General features: G+C 40.3%; 1 protein-coding gene across 4 annotated transcripts in view; it reads left to right on the top strand.

Moving 5' to 3' along the window:
- The window catches only part of gria4a (glutamate receptor, ionotropic, AMPA 4a), a 99,399-nt gene that overhangs the window by 64,408 nt on the left and 11,712 nt on the right, over nt 1–23,279 (top strand). For 2 of the 4 annotated variants that reach the window (XM_068709609.1, XM_068709584.1), the window contains exons 12-16: nt 1,431–1,646; nt 2,378–2,538; nt 14,337–14,535; nt 19,161–19,408; nt 23,083–23,197. In XM_068709609.1, the coding sequence (XP_068565710.1) occupies nt 1,431–1,646; nt 2,378–2,538; nt 14,337–14,535; nt 19,161–19,408; nt 23,083–23,197 (939 nt within the window). The remainder of the gene's footprint in view (nt 1–1,430; nt 1,647–2,377; nt 2,539–14,336; nt 14,536–19,160; nt 19,409–23,082; nt 23,198–23,279) is intronic. The other 2 variants (XM_068709600.1, XM_068709593.1) reach the window with 1 other exon arrangement.

The following is a 23,279-nucleotide window of genomic DNA, read 5'->3' on the forward strand; positions in this document are numbered from 1 at the left end:
TCTTTGGTTTGTCCATTCTGGGCTACTGTAAAAACATGGCAGCCTGCTGTGTGAAGAGCACCTACTCCTTATGTAGATATGAGCTGCTCATTCTATTGTAAAGAAAACTCAATTCTTGTTTTCAGGTGATTATACACTCAAGAAAACATACTAAATAGTATTATATTCCATTTATGCCAATAGATACCCCTAAATGCTACACACTACAAACTACCCTGTCAAGCAAATAGCTTCTCAGTGCCCCTGTGCTATTTGGACACATTTAAATTAGGTAATATAAATGTATTTAGTGCAAAATTGGCCCTTTTCTATCTCAATGAGCCGCCTCGCAAAATCAGTCCAATTCACAAAGATCAGTGCTAATAGCCACATGTAGTTACAGTGAAATTATTGTAGTTTTCAGAGAGTTGGTGGTAGTTGAAGCGCATTTATAAGCGGTGTCTGCTCATACTAATTCATTTTGGGACACAGTGACAGTATGCAATGAAACTGGCGTCATAAAAAATAAATTCCTTTTTTTAAGATTAAAAAGAACTGAAAAATAAGGTTATTATACAATCACTCAAACAAATGATCTGGTGAATCTTTCCTCTCCCTCCCTTCCCAAATCATGGGCTTACATTTTCTTAATTTGTTTCTTAATGGCCTCCGAGAGGTTTGGATGGAAATGACACTCTGGCAAGGCCCTCCTTACAAGACCCCTTGCTGGGCTGACTCTTACAATCCACACATTGGCTTTAAGCACATTTATATATGCCTTATGGATAATTGTAATCAAGTCCAAAAAAATCCAGTCCAAATTTCACTCAGCTGCAAAACTGTATGAGTGTGTTTGCGCTGTAATATAATGGGCGCAAAATGTTTTGTGTTTCAACCTTGAGAAGGCGCAGATAGCGATGCGCAATTAATGATGCTATCAACGGACGCATTCCATTATTTGTAAAACCGCTCTGTGTGCTGAATGAATGATGTTTTTTGACTCTTCTATAGATTGTGCTTGTGTGCATGCACACAAATGTGTGTGGGTCCTTGCAGACTAATTTATATTCTGGCAGTGTCACTTTCATGCCTACGTATGAATTACTTCTCTGTCATTCGGGTTTTCCCTCCACCTCCTCTGTCTCTTTCAACATTTCTCCCTCCCCCGCTGTACCTCAATTCCCTTTCTTTGCCGCTCTTATTTCTTTCATTCCCTTCCTTCTGTTGCTCCTTTTCAAACTCTGCTGATCTTTTACTGTGCTTCTCTACTTTACCTGATCCTTGTGTTTTCATTTTTATTCCTCCTTTATCTTTGTCCTCATACAGACACAAGAGTTCACAGAGAATTCCTGCTCACCATCAGTCTCCTGCTTTTACATGAAGTTTCTGCACATTAACTACCACTACTCTATGACTAAACAAAAACTATTCTCCCCACCACCTCTTTGCAGAAAGCAGAAATTGCAGTTGCCCCACTGACCATCACTCTGGTGAGAGAAGAGGTGATCGACTTCTCGAAGCCCTTCATGTCTCTGGGCATCTCCATCATGATCAAGAAGCCCCAGAAGTCTAAACCAGGTGTTTTCTCTTTCCTGGACCCGCTGGCCTACGAGATCTGGATGTGCATAGTGTTTGCTTACATTGGAGTCAGTGTCGTGCTGTTTTTGGTGAGTGATTCTTAAAAACTACTAGTCAGTGCTTCAGTTAAATTGCAGGGCTGTAAGAGTTTGACGCATTTTTAAAGCTTTGGGGATGAAAGAACCGACATTTTATTTGGCTCACAGGCTAAGAATAAAATTTAAAATGAATAAAAATAAAAATTCTCAACTAGTGGCTACAGCACATGGTGCACTGTCTGACTTTGTTGATCCTTATAGGACACATTTCCTGCTGATCATGATATGGGAGATTCTTGTGATATTCTGAAGATATAATACATTGTGTCATCAGTGATCATGTATCCGAATGTTTCTGAGAGTACACTGTGTGTATCTATACAAGATTATTACAACCCTTCAATAAATTAAATCATTTAATAACTTTCTAGTATGGCTACATTGTCCTTACCTCCTCAACTGCAATGTTGTCTGCAATGTTGAAGAAATCTTCTGTGCAGGAAATTGTTAGGTTCTTAAAGGCATCCTATCTGGACAGAATTACAATCATAGACAGGGCTGTATGCAAGAAATGCAAATACTTAATGTGAGACATGCAAGTTTACAATGTCAAGATTAGGTCAGCATAACTCTTATGACACCGGATTGTCTTCCAGATGGCTTTGTGTTTGTTATTTAGCGGAACGTAATTCTCCCTATGCGGCTGCTTCAGTCTGTACCTGCACTGGTCACTCTTCCTTTATAGACCTCTAAAAGTTCTATGTTTTCCTTCTTTGTCTTAGGTGAGTCGCTTCAGTCCGTATGAGTGGCATGCAGAGGAACCAGAGGAGGGCACAACAGAGCTGGGCCCCACCGACCAACCTCCCAATGAGTTTGGAATCTTCAACTCCCTCTGGTTCTCACTGGGAGCTTTCATGCAACAGGGCTGCGACATCTCGCCACGGTGAGGGAAGGAAATGTAGTGTCTGTGACAAACGGAGTGCTTTGTTGTGCGTGTGTGCCTCTAGACCGAGTAAAAGATAGTGTTGTATATGAGGCTGTGTTCATAAGAGAGTGCGTTTGGGCCGGGGATAGCGTGTGGCTGTCTAACTGTCTGTAGTGTTAGAGTGCTTTAGTATTAGGCTGTGGTGATTCAGACTGTTGTCAATGTGAATCACTCTCTCCACACTTTTCTAGCTTTCTAGCTGAACTGGACTTCAAGACGGTGTGTTACAGAAGCTTAAGATGTGCCAGGAATGCACACATACATAGACACAAACATGCACGCGCACAAAAACATGGAGGTGATAAGAACACACCTGCACATAGTCCAATGGTCATGCCCATATGGGTGTGGTGTGGTGGGAGATTTAACAGTTTGCTAGATGTGCATGAATCTTTGATGCAGGACTGAAGAGGCAGAGTCCGGCTGTATTTTTAGAATATTTATAAGAATATGGCATTTTATTATTGATAACCTGAGAATGCAGTTTAGTGAAATATTCATGGCCATCATACTCAAGACCTTTAGGGAGCAAAATCTAAAGAGAGAAGCACATAGCAAAGAGCGATAGACGATGAGCTGAAAGAAGGAAAAGGTGTGAGCGGTTGAGCAAAAAGGTGCGTGAAAGAATAATAAGAACTAGTAGCAAAGATGTGAAAGGACACGACTCAGGACATCGACTCAAAGTGGTCAGTGGTTCATGTTATGCTGACAGACAAGGGTGAATAGTTACAAATTCAGATTTACTTTTAATACGCATGGATATGACATTTTTGATTCTGTATCCTCGACATGATCATGTGCGAGATCATTCTTGTTTGTCTTGACTTTGGTGACACTCTTAGTGAGAAGCATGCAGTCACTGCGGTGATGTTTTGCCTTCAATGTAAAGCATTTTATAGTGATAACGACTGTAGCCACCTACATTTCGTTTACTTTCCATTTGTTCCAAACAAACTGTTGTTATTACTCTCATAAATATTAAAAGCTTTGTACGCAAAAACACATCACTGCTTGTGCAGCAGGAAATAGGGTTTATCTTGTAGGTGTTCCGAATACTAAATGTTCAGTGTAATGAATATTTATGAAAAGGTTTTTCATTTCTTTAACCTCAGAGAGCCTAACTACTTTTCAATATTAACTATAATTCATGTCCAGGCTCACTGACATACATATAATCTTTAAGAATCTTTTTCTCATCTCAAGGACTTTACTTCTGCTTTAAAACCTAGTTAAATCAGTATCTTTCAAACATTTCTGCTGGATTCCTATTGAACATTTCACTTTTGGGAAAGGGATAAAAGTTCTACCTTTTATAATGTAATGCAACTTAACTTTCTTCCTCATCCTCTGTTGCTCATTTGCCCTTCTCCTGCGCTCTTTCATCCATCTCTTTCACACTTTCTCTTTTCGTTCCTCCCCCGCTCCCCGACACCTGTCGTCTCCTACTCCTCCCCACTATACTGTGACTGACAGGCCAATTCTGTCCCCAACACACAAAATGGAAAACACTCACACCAGCTGCACGCACACACACACACACTAAACACACACACACACACACACACACACTAAACACACGCACACACACAAGATATGCACATGAATACACACAAACATTTCACACTGACATTGCTTACACGCACATGCAGAAAAATCACCCACTCAGCAGTTTCCCAACAATCCAACACACGCCTGCAGACCTCTCCATCACTGGCGGGACTTGTTATAGATGTGTGTGCGTAAGCTACAGCTGTCATAGCGTTAATGTGATACTTAACGTGAGGCCAGTGTTTGTCATACAAATCACCTGGCCCCGTCACTTCTAATACAGCACGACTCCTCTGTAGACCAAGATCACTGCAGTCCTAAATGCCTGATTTTATTCATATAATGAGAAATCTTTAACTCGTGTATATTTTCTTCATGGTTTCAATAAAAACTAAGTCTGAAATGTCTTTCTCTTAAAGACAGCTCACACAATAGTGATTGATTGTGTAAATTCAACATGATGTCTAATGTACCATCACAATGATTAATGGAGAGATAAACCATTGGTACTACAGCTGTATTTAATGGTGTAGCTCTGGTCCCAGGATGATCAGAGAGCAGATTGAAAGGAGGCCGAGGAGGGGGTTAAACACACATTTATTAAAACAGCAATTTAGTCAGTGTGTCCTTGTCCCTATGGCTATAATTGATATTGTTATTAGAACAGTGTATGACAATATGAAAACAATGTGACAATGAGAAAGATTTCGCTCGTAATAATAAACCTGCAGACAATTATCACCTGCAGCTCCCGTCAACTATACAGAGCTTTATAGGGAGTTCAGCTCATTGTTTAGCTGTCTGGCCCACAACTTTACTGTTTTGGTTCACTCTTACTGCTCTCATAGTGTCGTTTTCTGCCGCAGCAGAAAGCTTTAAACTAAATACAAAAAAGCTGGTGACCATAGTGGAGCATTAGGCAGCTAAAGAACCAGATATTTCCCTGGAGAGTTGACCAAAAACAAAGCTACTGTAAAGGAGAGAATATTGGACTTAGATTCAACGTGATTTCTAGATGCATAAATAAGCAACTGTTTGTTAAAATGTCTGCCATATCAACTTAAAGGGTGATGATATGTCAATGGTGTGTTTTACAACTTGTTTCCAATGTCCCCAAGTGGCCAAAAAAAAAGTCAGTTATGGCACATTTCATTAGGGTCCTCAGAGGTAGCATCAACAATGGCAAATGGTTGGAAGGAACCAGTTCGTAGAAGGTGTCATCCAACCACATCTAAAGGCCAAATTGTTTGTCCACACTCAGAATGAAAAGCCTGCCGTTGTAGTGACAAGATGCAGTGGACTGTATAAGTGGGCATAGAGCAAAACATTTTCTGTTATAGCTGGATTTTCGGTTTCGAAAGTTACAAAATGTGTCGGAATCAGGAAAGGTGTGTGGGGACAGAGCGAGCTCTTAGACGATATGAGAGCACACATAGGTACAGGATACATTAGTGCTACAGTGTTTATGTAAACTAGTTATTGACATATTTATGATTGGTCATTGGCATTATTGACCATCCATCAACTGACATGACCAAAGCTTCCTGCCTGAACAATAACACTTGGTTTTTGTCTGTGTTTCTAAATGGTTCTACGGTAAACATAAACTAAACAGACGCTACATTTGAGTTGCTCTGCTACACATATTACGCACTCCACTCTTTGCAACACATACCCTCCACACCCGTCTATTTAATCTGTCACGCTCTGCTGACTCTTTTGTCCTGCCTCAGCTGCTACTGCTACACCGCTCACTGCAAGCATCCCTACATCATCGTCATCATCGTCATCATCAGCTGCATTCACCTGTAGCTGCTGATTAGTTTAGTCCCTTCCTAATCTCTCTACGCGTGAGATTAAGTGTATACTGCAGGGAGTGATGAGGCTTGACTGACTTTCTCAGACGTCAAGCATTTATGTACCTTGTACCCACATATAACCATTCCACAGGAGCTGACTGACTGAAATTCAGTGATGATAAAAACTAAAGACATAATGATAAAAGAGTGAAATTAACTTGTTCATTAGATCCGTTGATGAAGAAATAATATAAACCCGCAGAGCAGGCTTTCTGCCATAAACCAAGTGATGGATGAGCCTTTATTATGACACCGTTCTCTGCAGCGACACTACATCATGTTCTTATAAAAGGAGACGTGTCATGCATATCGTCATGTCATATCATTTTTCTATCCCCTCAGTACATTTCTTTTAATCTCCCATTGTCTTGTTCACCTTTGCAGGTAGACAAAGTCATAATGCTAACTTCAGTCAGCAGAAATGTGCTTCAGAATTACAGGTGTTACTATATCACTCAGAGTATTCCTGCATGCAACTTTCCTTTGTACAGAAATATCAAATATTTGACATTTACTTTCATTACTACATTAACGATACGTTCACTTATTCACTCTGTCAGTCAATCACTCATAAAGGAGAATGCATAAAAGAATGGTAGAACAATGTCTTGCTAGTTTCTCTATACTCTGCCAGAGTTTCAAATCCACAGGGTCTCAATTACAGCGAATACAGTAGCACTCTTCTGCCTGGTGTGTTGATTTAGTCCAGTAAGGCAAATGCAACTTTACAAAGAAATCTGGGCCAGTGGAGCTTTAGTGTCTGTGTGCATCAATGATACAGTAAATTCTTTAAAGGCACTACACAAGGTGGAAATGGTGCAATAATTAAATACTGTTAAAAGTAAGTCAGTTTCTTGGGCTGTCGTGACACAAAATAAACTACTGAATTGATACTATATGAGTCTGAATGCATTGTTAACTTTTTTTATTTGGTTGTTATTTTACATTAGTCCTCTGAGAGACTGGTGACTTGCTATTTGTACGTAGAAGACTCTACATACTGTGCACATTTCATGATGCCTACCGACTACCTTCTTTGCCCCACTATATTTTCCTTCACATTATCTGTTACTTTTTCCATCTTCCATACGTTTGACCCGACCGTGGGTCGTTCTTTCATGCTCTGGTGATATCCATTTCATCCATCCTGAGACTTGTATCGTCTCTGGCTAGTCAGCAGGGATCAGAGTATTGAGGTTGACATTTACTGTGGAGCTGGGAATAAAGGGAAGGATGCACAGGTAGAGATTTTTTGAGAGTATGTGCAGTCTCTCTGGTTGGCTATTAACCGTGTATTTGTGTTTTTCTTTCTAAAGTAAAATTTCTTCTGTCTTGTATTATATGTCCTCTTACACACGGGTTGTTTGACTTTATATACTGGGCGTGTGTGTGCGTGAATACTGTGTGGGTTGTGTATTGTGTATTAGGCTGCCATATAGGTCCATTGGTATTCAGTATGGGTCCCTCTCTCCCTGCTGCAGTCATCTCTGCAGTCTGGGAGACACAGTATAACTATTCAACTCACCCACTTTCTCTCCTCTTTCTTTATCCATCTATCATTTTTTTATTTTCTTTCTCACAGCCTTTTTTTTGCTCCCTCACTAAATGTCTGTCCCTGCTGCTTTGTTGTCTAATCACCACCTTAGTTAATTGACATTTTCATAGCTAGAAATTACTGCATGAGTGTGCTGCCATGTCTGTGTGCTCGTGAGACAAAGACATGCTGTCTCTTTTGCAAACACTGACTTCTCTTTCCTTCACCTTCCTGATCAAGCAAAAGCTAATGGCTGGAAGCAGACATGAACGCACACACTCACACACATCTTCAGAGTCACCTTGAGATGGCATTTGCACCACACACACACACACACACCTGTCATCTTTCGGCCCAGGCTTTTGGGTATGTAATGGCGGCGATTGGCCCGGTCACCTCGCCAAGGGTGGCGACAAAGTGATGGACAGTGAGGTGATGGGACAGGAATTTTTAAAAAGTGGAAATCTAAAAATGGCAAAAGAAAAAGTGACATGTTGTACATTAAGGAAGACCGAGAATAAATGCAAGAGAGGGAGAGAGAGGTTAACTGATCACCAGCGAACATCTCAGAGGGATTGGATCTGTCTTTGTCAATAACCATCTGAAATTACAACTCTCTTGTGTGTGGATGTGCATGTGTGCCTGCTGCTAGGTGAGAGCACTTGTGCACTTCTGGCTGTGTGTGTGTGTGTGCGAGTGTGTTAGTGTCATGTGTAAGTATTGAGCTAATGGCCTTGGGTATGTTGAATACTTAATGATAGCAACAGATCCAGCTAATGGTTCGACTAACTAACTAGAGTGGAGCACTGAAGCCTACTGATTAATGATCTCAAGGTCACTGACTCGAACTGTGTTTATGAATTTCACCAGTAATAGATTTTATTAGGGATGCACTGATCCGCCTTTTTCAGTCCCAATGCCATTACCAGTGTTTAATAATAAGCTGTATGCCTCCCTGTGTGGAGTGATTTTTCTTTTATGTGTAAGGCAACATCAGGCCTAACTTTGTAAAACAACATATCACAAAATAAATAAATTGATATAAATGTATTGAATTATTATGTATTATTAGAATAATAAATTGGACACCAGCAACTTGGTAAAAATATTAAAAATTGCCAGGGATTAAAATTCCAGTCTATTATATATATGTGTATATATTACAAGTAGAATTGAATGGAATAGATCGGCCCCATGTTCACTGATATCCGGTCCAGATATTTGAGTCAGTGTCTGACCAATATCCGATATCAGCATCGGAATCGTTGCATCCCTAGCTTTTATAGATCTTATCTTTTCTGCTTCACTGATGTGATCCCTGTTATTATTTTATTTGATCATTCCTTCATTATCTGCCTGCTGCATCTAATCTTTGATCTATTAATCAGATTTTCTTTCATGTGTGTCTGTTTGCCTTTACGCCCTTCATTCTGCCTCTGCTGCACAGTATTTCTGCTGGTTTCAATCAGTCAGTCGATTAATTTTATTTCACACCTGAATTCCATGTAAGACAGAGTTGAAAGACAAGAACAAGAAAGGATGTTTGTCTGTATTTCTATCTGCATTGGTCTTTCTGTTTTTTATTGTATACTAATCATGCATTCATGCGTCACTTTACTAAAACGTCTGATTCAACATTTGTTAGCATGTCTGTCACCATCACTTTAGAAAACATGTTTTGTAAGCACCCCAATCAGATAACAACAAAACCAGTTTAATTTCCTCTGTCTGCATGTCTTAATGACAAGGAAATTAGTATCACAATAACAGTAACATTGTCACAATTTGCATAATCAAATGGAACGTATGTCACCCGTGATGTCTGGTGTGTCCAAAGTAGTTTGCAAATTTTATAGATAAATAAATGCCTGTTTAGTAAAATGGTATTATATCATTAAAAAATAAGATGTTTGTAGATCGGTTTACGGTTTTCATAATTTCAATGCACATCAACTATCCTGCGCTGGCTCACTTTGTTGTTTTTGTCAGCATTTGTGTGTTTGGTTGAGTCAGCATCAATCTACTTTAGTACTTTTATGTGTTTGTGTTTGTGTGTGTGTGTTTGAGTATGTTTGTGTGCCCTTGTTGTGGCAATTACATTAACAGGTTTTTCTTCTCAGATGATTGTGATACATGTAGGAAGCCAAACAGCATAATCTGAGGAAATAAATTGATGATTACACTACCGGAAAACATCTCTGTCTTCCATTAGTCCTCATAAGAACTAAAACACACATGCAAGATCATATGCACACACAGCCTCAAACTGCAGTCTCTCGTATGTTAGGTGAGAAAATTAAAATGTAGTGGATGAAAAGAAACTGTATAGCTCAGAACTATGTGTGTGTGTGTGTGTGGGGCAAAGTGTGTGTGTGTGTGTGTGTTTGAGAGAGAGAGAGAGAGAGAGAGAGAGAGAGAGAGAGAGAGAGAGAGAGAGAGAGGGGAACAGCATGCCATTAATCTTTCACACAGAGGATTGGGAAGGCAATCTGTTGGCTATCATAGATGATACATTACCCGCCATAGAATGAGTCACCTGTTGCATACCAACATACACAACACAACTACACACACAGGCAACACACACATTCACACTGCCACAAACACATTGACATGTCACATAAAGAATCAAGGACATCACTCCCAAAGCTCATCCACATACACTAAAATACACAACAGGAAGGAAACATGCTCATACGAACACACACACACACACGCATGCATGCATGCGCACTCTATCCAGTCTCATTTCATTCGAGCATGCTCCATGAGCCTCCAGAAGGTAAACTTCGCTCCAAGGCCAAACACTGGTGAATACCTCCTTCACTGTTTTTTCACTCACACACACAAATAAATCAAGTACAACACATTTAGAAAGAAACATGCTGTCAATCATGTTGTCCTCAACCAATTTATTTTTCTCTTCTCCGTAGGATGGTTGTTTTTCATGCTCACGTCAATAAAGAACCATTTCAGATGTTCTGTCTTATATTACAAACTCATAGCCAGACACAAAATGGCCTACTCTAATGAGTTGATGTAGTAACTCTAATGACTTTGTTTACAGTACAATTTATTTGATCAGCATTAGTTTTTGCACTGAAACCTCACTGAACTTGAATAGACCAAGATAGAAAGAGGGTGTCAAATCGAGGGTGATTCATTTCTGGTAACTGTGCGAGTTGAATGTTATCTTGTCGCTATCCTAAATAAATTAGATTCAAAGATGCACTGTATGCATTCGAAGTAATTTGTGGACCCTAAGAAATGAATCTGTCAAGCAAATAGCGACATACAGTAAGATAAGCAGTTTGGTGTTCAATTTGGGATGACGACGCTAATGTAAGAAAGAAGTACCCCAATCAGCTGATGAACAACAGTGTTTACATGCACTTATTCCCAGGTTTCAGCAGAAGTCTGATTTGGAAAAGTCATGAATTTGTTTAACATGTCTGAATAATGTGGTTTGAGTTACCAAAATACTAAGAAATAGAATAGATGGTCCCTAAGCACTCTACTCCACTGTGATTACCCAATAGGTATTCAAACGACTATCGGCTGCAATATTCAGCACTTTTACGATTAACGGTATCATATATTTTTTTTATAAAACAAGTAGATTTAAAAGTACACTCCGAGGCAGCCGCCTCTCCGTTTGAAGTCACCACTCTCTGGTGTCGCTCAATGTCCTGCCCACTGCACTGGTTACGTGTTACGAGTAATAGCCTATCAACACTGAAGGATAGTGTGCCTCTGATGGGAAAAGTCAACTTGCGCATTCGTAGATTAGAGCTGCTCCGGTGAACGAGCAGAGCTCTCTGTCAAATGTGAGGCAACAGATATTGCTGAAGTTGCAAAAAATATCACAGTCATCTATGCTGAAGTTGCAAAAACACCCAGTTGTCCGGTCATGGCCTTCACAGCAAAAAAACAATTACTGGATGTATGGGAACTGCACATGACTGGATAGATGCTCTAAAGAAAAGGTCTAAGAGTGCAGTACCCTCAACCCTCACCAGGGAAGCAGTCTGCAATACATGCAAAGAGTGTGTCAGCATGGGATAAGCTTGAAAAGTTCTCTTTTCCAGAATTGAATTAAACATATGTTTAAATGCATTTCAGCAAAGTTTTGTGATGGAGAAAAAGATTTTAATTTGTATGGCAAATGTTCAGTATATCGCTTTCAAATATTGGTAATCACTCTCCTTGTTTGCTAATAATCGGTTACAGTATTGGCCCAGAAAAAAACATATCAGTCGACCCCTATTGCCCAATGCCCCTGTAGTTTTTCTTAATGGGTCAAACACAGAGAACAAATTCCCCTCAAGTGATCAATAACTTAAAGTCCAACTGAATTGAAATAGCTTCTATTTGTATTGCTACAGCATATCTGCCCTGTAAATCACTTGTCCTGTGTTCTCCAAACATGGACCACATCATGGCCTGCTCCTTAGCTTGTTGAACAAGTGACCAGACAAAGATACATCAGGATTAGCTATTTACTTACTCAGCTGCAGCACATTAAACAGATGTAAACGTACCTACAAATGTCACTTTGGTCCATTTAGATGCTGGTGTGGTCCTTACTTCTTCATTATCACTATTCCTATTTCTAACACTAGAAAACTACAAAAAGGAATGAAATGGCATTTCAGTTGGACTTTGAATGGATTCCCTGCATTTTATAGTCAGTTAAAGTGACACTACCAACATCAAATGTACAAAAAAATCAATTAATGTTCCTGTTCTTGAACTCGACAGGTTCGTGAGATAAAAGCACTATGATTCACCACATTTTGGTGCTCACAATGATGCACAGTGGAGAAGTGCACTGCCCTTGAACCTTCTCTCCATCTCTTTATCTGTCTTCCTATTCCTTCCTTCACCGTGGCCTGCTTTTATCCTCCACCCTTCCCATTGGATGTCCACTCAAATCACACAGTCACTCCATCAGGTCAGATTAAAAATGCTGTCACAGCCCGTTTACTAGCTAACCAATCAAATCACACGCTCATGTTGGGCATCGTCCATTGGTTTTGAGAGTCTCATTTTCAGTGCAAAACTAAGTCTTAAAAAATGTTCCCGCTGTCATCTAATATATATAAAATGAAACGGCTCTTTCTCAGGAGAATCCATACAGTGTATGCCAGGTTCATTAATTCAGGTATACAGATCAATCCCTCAAGGACACATGCTATCAATTTATATTCACACGTGTGTGTGTGTGTGTGTGTGTGTGTGTGTGTGTGTGTGTGTGTGTGTGTGAGGATTACGAGGTGTGCTGGCTTTTGAACAGCAGCAGCATGTCGAGTTGCTCCAAAAGGTGACATCTTATGCTGAGTCAGTCATCAATGCACCTCTCAGCTCTCTCACTCCTCTGTTCTCTTTAAAACCCAACCCTAAAAATATCTTGTATATCACGGCTTTCATCAGGGTGGTATTACCAAATGGCTACCTGTCTGAGAAATGTTTGGCTTTATTTTCTGACTGCGACTTTTCTCTGGTTGTTGTGACCGTGACAGAATCCCGTCTTATACTGAGGTGATTGTGTTTGTCTTTTAGAGATGTTTTTATTTCTTTTTAAAAGGAGTTATGAATGTCACCCAAATTTAGTTAAAGCCGCTATAATATTTTTTATATTAACAATGGCTCAAATGATTATGTGGAATGTGAAAGGGGTCACTCGTGGAGAGGCACCAACAGATAATTAGCACTCTTATCTGCTATTTACCTCAGCTCTGAATTACTTTAAAAAAAAATGTATTAAAGTAAGAAAAATACATCAATCAATTTAACTTGGCATTTTAAATATCTGTCATTTGAATATAACAACATAAACTTTTATAAGAGTGGAAGTTATGTGATTCAAAGAGACATATTTTGAAATAATTTACGAAGGACTGCAAATGACATCAATGTATTCCTATTCACTGTGAATGTTTTCTTGAGCTACACAGACTTGAAAGGGAAATGGTACAAAACATGTTGCTTTTAATTTTCTGTGAATGCGATGGCTCTCCAACATTTCATACTTAAGCAAAACTGAGGAAACTGTAAAAAATAAACTTCGCCGGTACCGTATCCTTTTTCTTTCTCACTCCTTCTAAAGCGCGGATATTTTATGTCGCTGCGTGTACCCATTAGAACTTCAAGGTATTTTGTTGACTACAGCGCTTAAAAGAACACATACCATGTTAGTACCTTCTCCCATCTCTCTCTCTCTCTCTCTCTCTCTCTCTTTCTCTTTCTCTTTCTCCTTTTCTCTAATATGCTCACTCTTGCCTGCTCTCTTCCATTTTACTCAGTAAAAAACTAGTTTGTACAAACAAAATGAATTGCCACTTACTTTGATGCTTCAGCTCACAATTGGTAGATAAAGAGAGTAAACATGGAGAAAGAGAAAAGAGAATGAGGTTGAGAGAGATGTAGGAGTGCCCAGATTACAATCTGTTTCATGTAGCCTTTGTTATTGTTAGTGCTGAATTGGTTCGAGGCCTGAAAGACAATTACTTTGACGCAACTGTCATTTTCACAGTTCTGCATACAGTGGTGCCAAAAATGCTTTGTAATACTATGGCGTGTTGTGTTCCATATCTCTGACTCAGGAACTAACCTTGATTATGTTTCCTTCCTCTTTCTGTTCACTTCATCCCTTTATCCTTCACCTTTATCTTTTCCTTCATCATCCTCTACTCATCCTGCTAATTTCTCATCTACAAATCCTTTTCGTTCCTTCCTCAATGTTAACCTTTTGCATCTCTTTATCCCTCTTCCTTGTTTTCTCCCGACCTCTCCAACGTCTCTTTTCTACCCAGGTCTTTGTCTGGACGAATTGTTGGAGGTGTGTGGTGGTTCTTCACCCTTATCATCATCTCCTCCTACACAGCCAACCTGGCTGCTTTCCTCACTGTGGAGAGGATGGTCTCACCCATAGAGAGCGCAGAGGACTTGGCCAAACAGACGGAGATAGCCTACGGGACACTAGACTCAGGCTCTACAAAGGAGTTCTTCAGGGTACGGACACCACACACTCTGCTCATTTGCTTGAATCCTTCAGAGGTGTTAGACTTTATCAGAATCAGAATCAGCTTTATTGGCCATGTATGTATATGCATACAAGGAATTTGACACTGATTTTTACGTTTAACTAAGTTAAGTCAAGTTATTTGCTACTGAGCTGAATAGCCAAAAGTCCCAGATGAGCTGCAGGTCCCCATGTTGATGCTACTGTTAAAATCCCAACCAGTACTGCACAGCTGCTTTCAAACATACAGAACTCTATTTGAAATTCTAGTCAAAATTTTAAGTTCCAGATTGGCAGATTATTTGCCAGAAACAGTTTAAAGAACGTACGTAGTGAAGAAGAAGATAAGCTAGCAAACATGTAAACAATGCAGGTTCCATCATATTTGATGCAAATGTTTTTGAAGAACAAAAAGTATTCAACTTGTTTGTTAGCTCTCATAGTGTGTTGGTGTGAAACATTGATTGTAAACATAGCATTGTGTGTTTGTAAGAAATCTCCTCAGGGCCCCTTTAAGAAATGGATGTCAATTTTCATACATATTGCTTGTGGTCTTTATTTCGTTCTAAATGGCCGTTATGTAAATGTGATGGAGCACAATATGTCCCTTGGAGGTGGAAAAATATCATTCTACTATGCATTGCAGCATTCATCACCTCCATTCAATCCATAATGCATTATTGTTCACTTATTGCACAGCATAAGAAAAGGGGAGTGAACAAGGTGGAAGGGGAAAAATCCAGTGTCAGTATAAAAGGTTGGATCATGTACAAACAAACAACACAACCTTAAAGTTCTCCTGGAATACAATGGCAGTCAGTAAGAGGAAGCAAATGTGAGGGAGGTGTTTCATTTATTGAAGCCAGACAAAAGCCAAGCAGCAGAAATCAGCTCTGGCTGTAGGTGGGACAAGGACAAGTGACTAACGACAGTGTAAACCAATTTGCAAAAGTCCAGGTGGGTGGAAAGTAATGAATGGATGACTTTTTCCTGAACTTGAATTAAGAGCCTTAAATTTGTGGGAGTGACGCTAAGCTGAAATGGTTGACTTGATGGCTTTATCCAAGTTCACACCAAGGTTTTGGGGGAGTGCTAGAAAAAAAAGAACCGGTGTGGGATCTTATACCTTTTGATTAAAATTCAAACATCATTAGAAGAAATAGAACAAGTTTGTTTATCACACCCCTGTTGCTTTGAGTCACTTCCCAACTCTGTCAAATAAAGCAATGATCATACTAGCAATCATAATATTAAACAATAAAGAGCAGTGAAGTAGAGATGGACAGAAGAGGTGGACAGAGCTGGAACAGAATAGACTAAAGGGAGCTGTTACTGTAAAATAGTGAGCAGGAAATTATAGCAGAGTGGAGTGAAGTGGCCCAGAGGAGACCTGTCGTGGCTTCACCCATTAACCTATTCACCCATGTGGATTGCAATTACATAAGTACTCATAAACATAAAAACACACATGAGCACAATGCTGATGAAGACAAATATTTTTCTGCAGACATGGGCAAAAACACAATAGTCACCGCATGTACAAATACAAATCTGCTCTGTCGCGTAGTCATGCTCTGTAGGAATATTGAGAATTGTTTGTGTGCTCATGCATTGTGTACATGTATATATACCAATTTACAGTTATGCTTTGTAGATATGTGTGCACTAGTGTGTGCATTTGGATGTGTGGAGGAGGGGGAGGTTTAGCAGACAGTTTGTGCTTCTGTGAGCGGCTCTGGCATCATCAACATAACGAGCGGGCTGAAATCTGTGGAGGGTGAAAAAGCAATTTACTCTCCCACAGCTGAGGGGGATTCGCCACCACCATTAATTATCTGTGTCTGTGTGTGCATGTGTGAGTATATTTGTGTGTGTACGTAAGCATGCCCGTATGCATATTCGGCCACATATGTATGCATGTATATGTGTGCAGGTGAGTGTGTGCGGCACTTCTCCCACAGAGCAGATTTGTGTGTGTGTTAAATGTATATTCAAAAGTGTTCGCCATGGTGTGGACGCCTGAAGGTGACTTGCAGCATCCATTTCCTCCTTCACCCTCGCTCATTGTTAAAGAATCTGGAAAGAGTCACATCGCATTGTCACACATCCATCCCTCCAAGGCCAGGCGCTTTATATGTGCACAGTCATCATCATCACTGTCTCTCCCTCACTCATTCTCACTCTCTCTGACTCACACACACACACACACACACACATACAGTCAGATACAAATACACGCAGTGCACAACACACATCAGTGCATTCACATTTTGCTGTGGCCAGACAGAGAAAACAGGACAGAAAAATAAGTGACAGATGGATGGACGGATCAAACTTGAGGAATAAGGAAGATAGAAAAGGCTGGAGGTGTAAAAAATAAGGGGATGGTGAGAAGGTTTTTCTAATCGATGATGGTAAACAGTTAGAAATGATAAGAGAAAGAATGGAGAGAGAAAGAGAGAAAAGGTAGAATGGAGAGAAGAGGGACCTGCTGGTCCTCATAGATGTGAGTGACATTATAATGGAATAGGTGTCCGTCACGCACTTGTAACACACTTACACAGGCGTACACACCATCCCCCGGGCGCTGGTTTCCATGGCTGAGTCCGTGGCTTGTCGCTTGCAGAGCGACAGAATAACGCTTAATCACCAGGAGAGAAAGAGAAGAAAGACGCAGGATGCTTGTGGAGGATGACAGTTTGACTCCTCGGCTTGTTATTTTCACTCTTGAGTGAACATGTGAACACATAAATTCCCACATACACATATAGACTGGTGCACTGCACATTCACACGTACCCACACATATACTATATGGTACACACACACAATATAATCTATTGCATCATACCAGACCAATGTCCTCTGACATTAGTCCTCTGAATTCATAACGGCACAACCAGATCAGTATGCCACTATTCCAGTCATGAACTCATTTAAAGTAAGACTGATGCTTGACTTGCCAATAGAGATGTAGTGTTACATTTCAAATGTGGTTCTAAATGTCATTATGTGCCAGAGGATCAAAATGGAAGATGGAAGACAGAGCCCTCCATCAGAAGTGTAATTTTATTCAAGAACTGTAAGAGGGAAAATCAGCCTCAGCTGTTTGCTCCACATCATAAGACACTGGAGCAATAAATGAAATGCAGTAAAAGCATATGACTAATAATACATTTTGTACGAGCTCAATCTCAAAAGTATGCTGTTGTTTAGATTGTAGAAGCATAAAAAAGCAGTTGTCCCTAATACATGAACACAACTGAATGGTATTGTGTTCAGTAGCATTGTATTACTACTCAGATTCATCCTTTTTGTCTCAGTAAGCATGGCATGTTGACTTGAATTATCAAATCTGAGGTGAGAGAAACTTCTGACACTTTGGGCATCAGTTTGGTGTGAATGGACACCCATAGGTGGACACAGAGCATGGACATGTCAACAATAAGACGGCATTCTTAAATGATAAGGTTGACGTTGTTCACTATTTTTCTGAGCCAACGAGGTGTTAGTTTGTTTCTCAGTACTTTTAAATGGTCCCTACCCTGTCTGTGTATCTCTTAAATCCAAGAACATTCATCCCTGTTGAAGACACAAAGCCTTTAAAACAGGCCATATCACAGGGCTAAATAATCTACTCATACTGCTGGGTTTTTAATCAGAGGTAAAATGCTAATTTGTCTGGGACTATTTTTAGTGGTTCACTGTGATGAAGGAGCATGACACCCATTGAAACTGATGTGTTTTCTAGTTTTTGGACAACAATTGAACTCTATGGCACAGAGCAATAAGCTTCTTGGCTACAAAGTCAAAACGTGTTTGTAGGATTACTTCAACATTCAGTGTGGTTCTCATTTTGTCAAACTGAATCCTGTTACACAGGGTCACTTGAAGGATTCAGGAAATTCTAGCTTGACTTTCCCCGATATTAAGTGTAATTCAACCACGTTAACTTGGCTAACTGATGAAATTACCATCACTGGTTGTTGAAATCTAAGATTACATCAAAAAACATTAAATAATTGCAGAACAGAGTGCCAATAGTTTTCAATGATATCTTGTAATATTGTGCGTATCACAATATGTGTAATATATCACCAAGTACGATCCTTGCAGTGAACACAACATGGTCAGGGGCATAGAGCCCTCTGCCTTCTGCAGTCACCTCACTCGGCATATGTTCACAACCTTAGCAATAACTTTACTTTAACTTAACTTTTTACTTATAGGCTGTCTGGTTGGTGACAACAGTTGGAGTTAGATTCATGGTAAGTGAGATGGTTGGGTTAGTTTGAAAATATCAGGGTCAGAGCCAATCAGAGGCAGATTAGGGGCAGCTCTTCACGGAAGACACTGGGCATTTAGTCTCTTAGTCAGTTTCAAGTCAAATCATTCAGATACAGAGCAGGACATTATTACCAAGGTCTGGACCATAGCTGGCTATGGCCATGAGCGGTCTGGCCTAGATGGACTCTCTTCCCTTGGCAGTCTTCTCCTCACTGGACTATGAAAACTATCATCTGTGAGACAATCTGGCCTTGTATGTTAGCAAAAAGATGCCCACTCATTCCTAATTAACATCTGCTCTCTCCTCTTCCCCCTCCTCTACACCACAGAGATCCAAAATAGCCGTATACGAGAAGATGTGGTCATATATGAAGTCTGCCGAACCGACCGTCTTCACCAAAACCACAGCGGAGGGCGTGGCGAGGGTCCGCAAATCCAAGGGGAAATACGCTTTCCTCCTGGAGTCCACCATGAACGAGTACACGGAGCAGCGCAAGCCTTGTGACACCATGAAAGTCGGGGGGAACCTGGACTCCAAAGGATATGGGATTGCTACGCCGAAAGGCTCACAGTTAAGGTGGGTGGAATAGTGTAACAATAGGAGACAGTAACAAAGCTGATACTGTCCTATTGCTGCGATATTCCACCTACCCTGCTGTGCCTTTTACACTTCACCTAACCTGTCACTGCTGTCAGGTGAAAATCACCCTCAAAAAATGAAGAACTCATTTACAGTTGACCAGTATTTGGATATTGATTCTTTCTCACAAGTACTAAATTCACTGTAACGATTTTGGCACCATTCCAATCTATGTATTTGTTATCATTCTAAACTCCAAAAGCAAAGAAGCAGTTATAGATTTTCACCCAACAGCAGCGATATAAATATGATAAAGTATGTTAAATATGCAGATTATGTGTTTCATCTTCTCTTGTTTGCTTGATTCCATGATTTTTTGACATCTTCTTCAATATTTTTTCCGTTCGTCCGTGCTTGTCCTCACTTTTTTCTGCTACCTCTCTGTTCATTTAGGGCCTTTTAGCTCCATATCTGTGTCCTCTGTCACTGTCCTTCGTCCTTCTCTGTATGGTCACATCCCATCTTTCTTTCCTCTTTTAACCACTCTGTTTCTCCACAGGGCCACCTTACAGGTAACTTTGTCCATTTGTCTGCCGTCTCGTCCATTCGTTCCTTTCATCCTCAGTGATGGTAGTCATGATGGTGATGATAATGATAATGATGATGAGGATTATGATGATTATTATAGGAGAGATTTATTCACTCAAAATGACTGCAAGGAGGGGCAGAACCTCAGACTGCTGCTGCTACATCCAAAGCCTTGAGGGGGAATTTATAGAAGAACAGGAGACAAAAAGTGAAAAACAGGAAGTAGAGGGGCCTGGCCAATGGGGGGACTAGAAACTAAACATAATACAGGATCCCACATCAAAAATACTGTGTCACAAATGAGAGAAAAGAAAATAGTTCTTCAATTTTACACAAACTAAATAAAGATCATATTTACGGTAATTGGACAACACCAAAATAAACCCAGATCAGAAAGTAATCAGTAGTTTATTTAAAAATTAGACCATAAACCGGAGGAAATGATGAGAAAGTTACTGAGTTTAAGTTCTAAAGTTGGTCCTTTTGTTCAAATTTTCCCTCAGCAGACACTTGTTTATCCGGCTTGTTAACTTGATTCTACAGTAACAGTCCCAGTAGTTTTAACTGAGGTATTCTATCAGTGCAAATAATTCATTTTTCAGGTGACTGTGACAGCGGTATAGTGAGACTTTGTCTTTACGATGTTACAAGTGACTGCTGAGGGAAAATAATTGACTAAATTCAACAAAGCCGGACCACTTGCTCTCTCTTCTCTCCCTCCATCTCTCTCTCCATCTCTCTCTGTCAGCATTTCAGATTTGCCTTATGAAAGGCAAAACACAAACGGCACATCAGCCTCACATCCTGTCCTGTAACTTTCCCCTGTGTGCGGCGCAAACAAGTGCCACTAAACCCCAGTCACTGTAGTTTATTCCTTGTTATTTACACAAAGGTTTTTCCGTTTATGAGGGAAAAGTGACAGACAGCGGGTGGATAGGTCCCTTTTTTTAAGCCCCCTCCAGAACACATTTCTGGGACTATCCACGGTTGTCTCTGGCTTCTCTCAATCAGCGGAAACCTGATCTAACAGGTGCACATGAGGCAGGAAAGTGTGCATGTCAGGTGAGCCTGCCTCTCCTCTCGGTGCACTAATCAGAGCATTAATTTGACTTGATGATGTTGATGAGGACATTGAATACTCTGATGATTCAAATGGATGTTAGGACTGTATGTTTTTCTGAAGTATAGCTGCTTTTGATATGATTATTGTTATGTTACTGATATGTTTGAACTGTTTTCATCCATACCTCTTACATTGATGAGATCAGTCATGGTTTGTAGATTAGATCACCCCAGAGAACACTCTCTCTTTCTGAATCTCTTTAATATCTTTACTAAGAGAGCTGAACCCTTAGAAGGCCTATGTTTTACTCTACATTTCTAATTTGTCCTGCACTGACAACCTTTCAGTCACAAGCCAGCTCCTACCTGCAGTCTACTAACACACTCTGTGATGAGATAGGACTTCCAGATAGACGTGTACAGACAAAGGGGCAGACTAACAAACAAGCAGACAGCGACTGCAGTGACCTTTGTTGTATAGATTTTCACGACTGATTACAGCATCGCACAAACAAAAGAGTGGACAGCAGAGGGTGGTAGCAAGAGGAACAAAGTCTTTTAAGGGTAGCTGTAAAAAACAAAGATGTAGCGAAGGAAGCAGGAGAGACGGGCCACAATTTATTTACAAAGGGCATGCAGGGAATAAGTTGACAAAATCATTCAGCCCCTGCAGCCATGTTTTTTAGACACTTTTCTGGACATCGCAGTAAGGGAGCAGGCACGTATTGAGGCAATGGAGAGACATTTGCAGAAATAGTGAATTGATGAGAGTTGGAGCAATTTAAACATGCTGGTTCTTTATATCTCATAAGACTGCTGTTGGGTTGCCTGTCTTATCAAAGGCATTTAAGTGTTTCAGATAAATCTACTACTATGTTGTATGCACTTTATGAGACTAAAGCTTAGCTGTTTAGATTGAATGCATATTACCCTCTAGGCAGCTACTGGTTACAGTCTGTACCAAATAATCAACTTGGGGAGATTTGAAACATTCTCAAGATATGTAATCCATTTTGTCATCTGTTTTCGTTAAAGTTATATTAATGCAGTTGAAATCATGGATTCTTTGAAGTTTTGTGGGTGATGCACAGTAAAAACATCTGAGATCTAAGAGTTGGCTGCTAAATGTTACAACATTCTCAAGGCACACTTTGTTGTTAAAAGAAATCTAACTAAAAGTAAACCAAGCAAACCTGGGCATCGAGAAAAGGGAGGCTTCTTTTTTAAAAGTCCTTGCTTTCAACTGAACTGCAGGGCAATGAATCATCATTATTATCGTTTTAAAAAACCAAACAAAGACAATTGATTCACCTTTTTTAAGTTGTTTTTTTATTTCTTTTATAAGATTTGGATAATTTACTAAAATTATGAGTTTCTAAGCAAAGAGGAGTGCAGATCCTTTTAAACATGCCTGATATAAAGAGCTTAGACGAATACATGTGCACACACATGAAGTAGCTTAAATTCGTGATATTTAGCCCTTTGTCCCCTGATTTTGTTTGGAGGTCAATCCCTTCAGGGGTGCTGTATGAAACTGGAGTCACACACACACACACACACACACACACACACAGACACACACATACAAAACCACAGAGAGAGAGTAGCAGTATGGCAGGAGAGCATCAGGAGGGGACAAGAGCACCATCAGCAGGCTGCAGAGAGCTGGTTAACACACTTAATATTACAATTTCACAGTCACTGCGGAGCATCCTGTGTTAGTGCAGCCCGGTACAAGAGAGACAATAATAACAGAAAAAGTCAAACAAAACCATTATAGGAAGTATTTTAATTAGAAAGAGAGTCAAAGAGAAAGACGTTGCCTGGGGTGCATCCTTCCCCACTAACCCACCTTTGTGCCCTGAACCCCTCTAATTTCTCTCCCCACCCCCCCTCTGCTCCCTCTCCTTCTCTTTTCCCTTCCCTTTTTCCTCCTGGCTGTGGTCCACGTCCATCTTGTCTGTCTGTCCCTCCAACCTCTGACCAAACTATCTTATCTGTCCCTCCTTTTTTACTTAAAGAAATGCGGTCAACCTGGCCGTGCTAAAGCTCAACGAGCAGGGCCTGTTGGACAAATTGAAAAACAAGTGGTGGTATGACAAAGGAGAATGTGGCAGCGGGGGAGGGGATTCCAAGGTTAGCCCTCTCTGTCTGACCACACCACCACTAGGGGGACAGGGGCCGCTCGCTGGCTAGCTGGCAGCAGCCCCCGTTCCGA

The sequence above is a fragment of the Cebidichthys violaceus genome, unplaced genomic scaffold (assembly GCF_023349555.1).
Source record: "Cebidichthys violaceus isolate CVI_PGR_0920_01 unplaced genomic scaffold, fCebVio1.0.p SCAF_1, whole genome shotgun sequence".
In the NCBI taxonomy this organism is placed as follows: domain Eukaryota; kingdom Metazoa; phylum Chordata; class Actinopteri; order Perciformes; family Stichaeidae; genus Cebidichthys; species Cebidichthys violaceus.